This window comes from Microcaecilia unicolor, chromosome 3 (assembly GCF_901765095.1).
Source record: "Microcaecilia unicolor chromosome 3, aMicUni1.1, whole genome shotgun sequence".
In the NCBI taxonomy this organism is placed as follows: Eukaryota; Metazoa; Chordata; class Amphibia; order Gymnophiona; family Siphonopidae; genus Microcaecilia; species Microcaecilia unicolor.
This window is the reverse complement of record NC_044033.1, coordinates 233,607,128-233,613,127: the sequence shown is the minus strand read 5'-3', so window position 1 is coordinate 233,613,127 and position 6,000 is coordinate 233,607,128. Positions and strand designations below refer to the sequence as shown.

General features: G+C 41.5%; 1 protein-coding gene across 1 annotated transcript in view; it reads right to left on the bottom strand.

The window, feature by feature from the left end:
• Nucleotides 1-294: 294 nt before the first annotated feature.
• The window catches only part of DSN1 (DSN1 component of MIS12 kinetochore complex), a 92,594-nt gene continuing 86,888 nt past the window's right edge, over nucleotides 295-6,000 (bottom strand). The window contains exon 10 of the mRNA XM_030197568.1: nucleotides 295-413. Within this exon, the coding sequence (XP_030053428.1) occupies nucleotides 346-413 (68 nt within the window). The 3' untranslated portion in view covers nucleotides 295-345. The remainder of the gene's footprint in view (nucleotides 414-6,000) is intronic.

Here is a 6,000-nt window from a genome sequence, read left to right as displayed (position 1 = left end):
TGTTTGGAGGAGTGGATAGTAGGCATATCCTGCGCTAATTGGCAAATTGCCACACACAATAGGGTAAGTACTCCCACGTTAATTGGAAAATTAGTGCCTAGCTACTGCTGGAAAAAAATAAATTGCGGCAATTTTATAACCGCACTAAAAGAGGGCTCAGCAAGCGGGAAACCCATGCAGTAAAAATAGCACAGTCCACTTTTTAGCGCAGCTTAGTAAAAGGGCCCTAAATTTTTTTAAAAGTAAGATAAAGCAAAATCACAGCAATGAAAGAAAAAAAATGAAGAAATACTTAGAGCAACAATCTGTGGAAACCCTTTATTTATTTTTTTTCTTTTCAAGCTGTTAACATTTGGAAATCTTGAGGAACTTGCGAACAGGTGAATTTTCCATTTGCTTGAAAGATCTCAGTTCTGCAGCAAGAGAAAAAAAACAGTTATCAAGTCAAATTAAGTTTTTATAGAACCTGTTAGCTTACGGATACATATTGCTTTTAAATATGTTCACTTACTGTATTTATTTATAACAAAGTTATCTAGTGGCTTTGGATGGTTATAGGTAAAAACATTCATATAATAAAGTATGTTTATTAAAAAACTTTATACCACCTGCTTAACTTCTACAGAACAAAGCGGTTTAAATTTATAGATAATTAACATAAAAATATAAAACATATATAAAATATAAACACTCCATTAATATAATAGGAAACTCTAAAAACACTCACACCAAGAATCAGTCATAACAAAGCATTCATATCATCTATTGCAAACCTTGAGACCTGCAGAACAACTAGTATACCCCACTATTAACTTCCAAATCAATACCAAAGCCTGTTCAAATATAAAGTTTTAGCAAGACCTGGAACTTATTAAAATTTGCTTCTGCATGAACATATATAATCACAGACTGTGTAACAATTTTGAAGATTTTGCGCACCAATCCGCACCAATCCAAGCCAATGATTGAACGATTTAGGAACAGGGTTCCCCCCTCGAAGTGCATAGAACAGGGTTTCATGAAAACAAGGGCAGCTGCACGGGAAGATTTACTTCAGCCTCGTATAGATAAGGATACACCAGATATTGTCTGCGGTTTAAGATTTTCTCATCTATCACATGAGAAAGAAGATATTGAAGAAAAACTGGCACATTCTGTAAGGCCACCGCTGTTTTAAAAACAAAAAGGTAAACTATAGCACTGACTCGTGACAAAAATATCAAAGAAATAATAGCACCATCTGCATTACTGGACCTCAAGGTACAAATCCATCACATTTTGAACGGTCCAATGCAAGCTCAGTTGCTGCACAAACTGAACACGTACAAGGAAAAGTCCCAGAATCGGTAGTTGGATGTGGGCTGTTGACTTCTGATTTACAGCAGCAACACCAGGAGGAGGGACATGGCTCGAGCACCAAATGCTTTTGGCTGGTGGGGCTTCCAGCATCTTGCTAGTCATTTAACAGGATGCTGCATGTTTGGAGGGGGCCTGGGGCCACTCCCACCTCCACCCCCCCCCCCCCCCCCCATGGCTATGCCTCTGATTCTAGATTCCTTTTGAACACTATTTGTTTGACAGCTAGCAAGTCAGTCAAAGAAAGAATTACGGAATAAGCAATGGGCTAGTTAAGTAAATATATTGTTGTTTCATATATAAATCATTGAAACAAGTATATGAACATCATCATTTAATTGATCAGCTTTTTTAGGCTGAAGAAGGACTATTATTATTATGAAGCAATCCAATACGGTATGATGGGACCAAACAAGTGACGTGTTGATTACAAGGAATATGTAACAGAGGAGTTTGAATATGATACTTTTAAAATATATGGACATTTTATGAGAGGAAATTGTAGTATGTAAGATGCAATATGTTTAATATTATGTTTAGCAATAAGATAACAGATTGCATATGATAGTGGAGAAGTGTGATATTAATTAAAGACATATATTTCTATTCCTGTATATTTTTTGAAATTATAGATTTTGAGGAATAGTTTTGTTATTGCCTCCATTTCATCTATATCCTGTGTTACTCCTGCAAGAATTCTGTGCCAAAACAAAAAAAAAATCAAAATTCTGCGCACAAAATTAGCAAATTCTGTAAGTTTTTCATAATTTAACCAATATTACAGCCCCCCCCCGTACACAGATACATCTATGTTTTCCCAGCCCGCTCCCAGCACCCATAGCACCCATATTTTTTCCAGCCTCCTCCCTGCACCCTCATAGCATCCACCTTTCCAGCCCCCCTCCCACCCACACATATAGAATCCATTTTTTTACATCCCCCTCCCTCCACACACACCCACACATATAGCATCCACTTTTTTTTTTTACAGCTTCCTTCCTGCACCTATAGGCAATCAATATTTTTTTTCAGCCCGCCCCTGCGTTCTCCCATGATGTAGGGGCTGCATGGGAGTACTTCTTCGCGGCAGGAAAGAACCCCACTCTTTCCAGCCCCTGAAGAGGCCCACTAGACCAAAAGGTAGACCTGGGAGGGCAACGGTGGAAACAGCCAGTCTGCCTGTCTTTGCCGTGGGCTGGGGAGGGCCCACCAGGCTCGGGGTGGTGGTGGGTTGGATTGATGGCTATCCATCCAGCCTCGGAGCGCAGACATATGGATTTCTGCACGGCTGAGGAATTCTGCGCTCCAGAGTCGTGCACAATTCAGGCAGGAGTACTGTGTGGAAGAATTTTGAGGATGATATCTTATTCAGATACAGAAATTGTAACTTTTTTTTTTTTTTACATATTTCTTTAATCAGAACATACATTTCTACTTAACCTGTATGATTCTAAGTTATTTTGGGGTTTATGGGGCACATCGTTTTGTGGACCTCATTTACTAAATCTCTCTACCCACTTGGGACTCATGACTCACAGAGTGCTAAAGCACAGTAATTTGCTTAACAAGGCCAAACCAAGTCAGTACTGGTTATTGTTTGTTTTACTGTAACCAAGCTACTAGGAACTTATGGCTACAAATAAACTGTCATTGTAGGTGTAGTCCTTATCGTGAGCATATGAAGAGACTAGAGCAGTGATGGCGAACCTATGGCACGTGTGCCAGAGAGGGCACGCAGAGCCCTCTCTGTTGGCACGCGCGTCGTCGCCTCAGCCAGTTCCAGCCCCCCTCTGAATAAAAGTCATACCTGCTCGGGGTTAAGGTGGCGTCGGCAGTGAAAAGCGCTGGCTTGGCGTGCCTTCAGCCTTCCCTTCTGTCTCTCAAGCTCTGGTCCCGCCCTCATGTCCTGTTTCCGCAAGGGCAGGACCAGAGCTTGAGAGACAGAAGGGAAGGCTGAAAGCGCGCGGAGCCAGCACGCTTTTCACTGCCGCTGCCGACGCCGCCTTAACCCCGACCAGGTATGACTTTTAAATTTCGGAGGGGGGCCCTGGTGCTCGAAGGGGAGGGAGGGCGGGCGGGCAGGCAGGCGACCTTGTGCTCGAAGGGACGGAGGGCGGGCGGCCTGCCTGGTGCTTGGAGGGCCTGCGGCCTGCCTGGTGCTGGGAGGGAGGGAGGCCTGGCGAGCAGGAGGGCAGCAGCGCCAACGAGAAAAACCTAACGGGAGGTGCAGACCTCCCGTTAGGTTTTCCACAGTGACTTACTCGGAAAACGGTAGTGCATCGCATCGGATTAGTATTTTAATACTAATTTGCATACCATTTTTGTTGGCTGCTACTGTGACAGGAAAATGCCCTTTTGTGCACGTCCCCGGTTTACTACTTGTGTTCTAAACTGGCTAGAACCAGTTTAAAACCCACGTTGCTGTTATTCAGGTTAAATTGCCCTGTTGGCACTTTGCGATAAATAATTAGATTTCGGGTTGCTGTTTGGGCACTCGGTCTCTGAAAGGTTCGCCATCACTGGACTAGAGGATAGGAAGAATGTAAATATACATTCCTGAGCTTCCAGTATTCAATGTTTCCTTTATTAGAAATTGTTCAAGGCACTTGGATAGGACAGAATATTTCTATTTTCTCTGGGTTCAAGAAACATGTAGAATAAAATCCATATGCTCCTTTACTTAGTGGATCCAGTTTGACTGTTTTGGTCTGCAAGGAGGAGAACAGATGTATAAACTTCACTTGCTGATGCTGAAGGATAGAGAGATAGGGTTTCCAACAGACAAACTCTGTATTTTTACTAAACAGAGAACATTTCTGTCTGAAGTTTTTCTGGGTTAACAGTTTGCACAAAAACTTTGCTCCCCCCCCCAACCCCAAAAGGAAGGTTCTCTAAGTTGGATTGAGCCTGTCTTTCTGAAGTCAGTCAAAACTACAGCTGTACTGAATAGCATATTTTACTATTTGGCCAAACACGAAAAATATTATTCGGCTGAATACCGAATACAAATAATAGGCATTGAGCTTTAACATAAATAATTAAAGAAGCAACGTGAAATCAGAGATCAAGTGTTTATTTCAGTAGGATTTTGCACAGTTGAGTCCTGGATTATTTGTGGTTAAATCGAACTGAGACCTTAATACCTGTCTTTGAAGTGGATAAAGTCTCAAAAGGTTCTTGGAGGTTTATCTAGATACTTTCTCATCATTAGTACCCTCAGGTTAATACGGTGGTTAAAGCAATTTTTCTTAAATACACCAACTCAGAAACGTTTGTAATTTATTTGTTATTCTGGTCCAGTCAATAATTTTATTTTATTTAGATTATTGCAATGGTTTGCAATAATGGAGAAAAGGAGAAAGAGGAGTGACATGATACAGACATTCAAATATTTGAAAGGTATTAATCTGCAAGCAAACATTTTTTGGAGACAGGAAGGTGGTAGAACTAGAGGAAATGACGTTGAAGGGGGGCAGACTCAGGAGTAATGTCAGGAAGTATTTTTTCACGGAAAGGGTGGTGGAATGCCCTCCCGCAGGAGGTGGTGGAGATGAAAATGGTAATGAAATTCAAACATGCGTGGGATAAACACAAAGGAATCGATCCACGGAATCTTACCGGTGGAAACACCGGTAATTTGGAAGCAAAACTAGTGCTGGGCAGACTTCTATGGTCTACGTCCTGATCGTGACTGAATAGATACGGAAGGGCTGGAGGGTAAATTCTAAGGGGCTTCGACGTTAGCTTCAGAACTTTTAGTACAAGAACAGTGCTGGGCAGACTTCTATGGTCTGTGCCCTGAAAATGGCAAGGACAAATCAAACTTGGGTATGCCATTCTTAGGGCACAGACCATAGAAGTCTGCCCAGCACTGTTCTTGTACTAAAAGTTCTGAAGCTAACATCGAAGCCCCTTAAAATTTACACTCTATCCATATCTATTCAATCATGATCAGAATATAGATCTTAGACGTCTGCCGAGCACTGATTTTGTTTCCCAATTACCGCTAAGATTCCACGGAACCATTCCTTCTAAACAGGATTCCTTTGTGTTTATCCCACTCATGTTTGAATTCCATTACAGTTTTCATCTCCACCTCCTCCCGCGGCAGGGCATTCCATGTATCCACCACCCTTTCCATGAAAAAATACTTCCTGACATTACTCCTCTAGTTCTACCGTCTTCCCGTCTCCGGAAAAGGTTTGTTTTCGGATTAATGCCTTTCAAATATCTGAATGTCTGTATCATGTCACCCCTATTTCTCCTTTCCTCCAAGATATACATGTTCAGGTCGGTAAGTCTCTCCTCGTACAGTTAGCAATGCAGATCCCATACCATTTTTGTAGCTTTTCTTTGCACCGCTTCCAGTCTTTTTTACATCTTTATCAAGATACGGCCTTCAGATCCTCGGACAACAACACCACAAGATGTCTCTCCTGAGACGAGCTTACTAATCTCTCCCCTCCTATTCGGTATCTCTCGTTTGGGTTTTTGCACCCCAAGTGCATCACTCTACAGTTCTTGGCATCAAATAATAACTTGTTTATTTAAACAGAAGGTGATATAATAATGCAAACCAGAGCACTCCTATATAAATTCACTTACTTAATGTGCACCAGAACAACAATATATATATATATATAT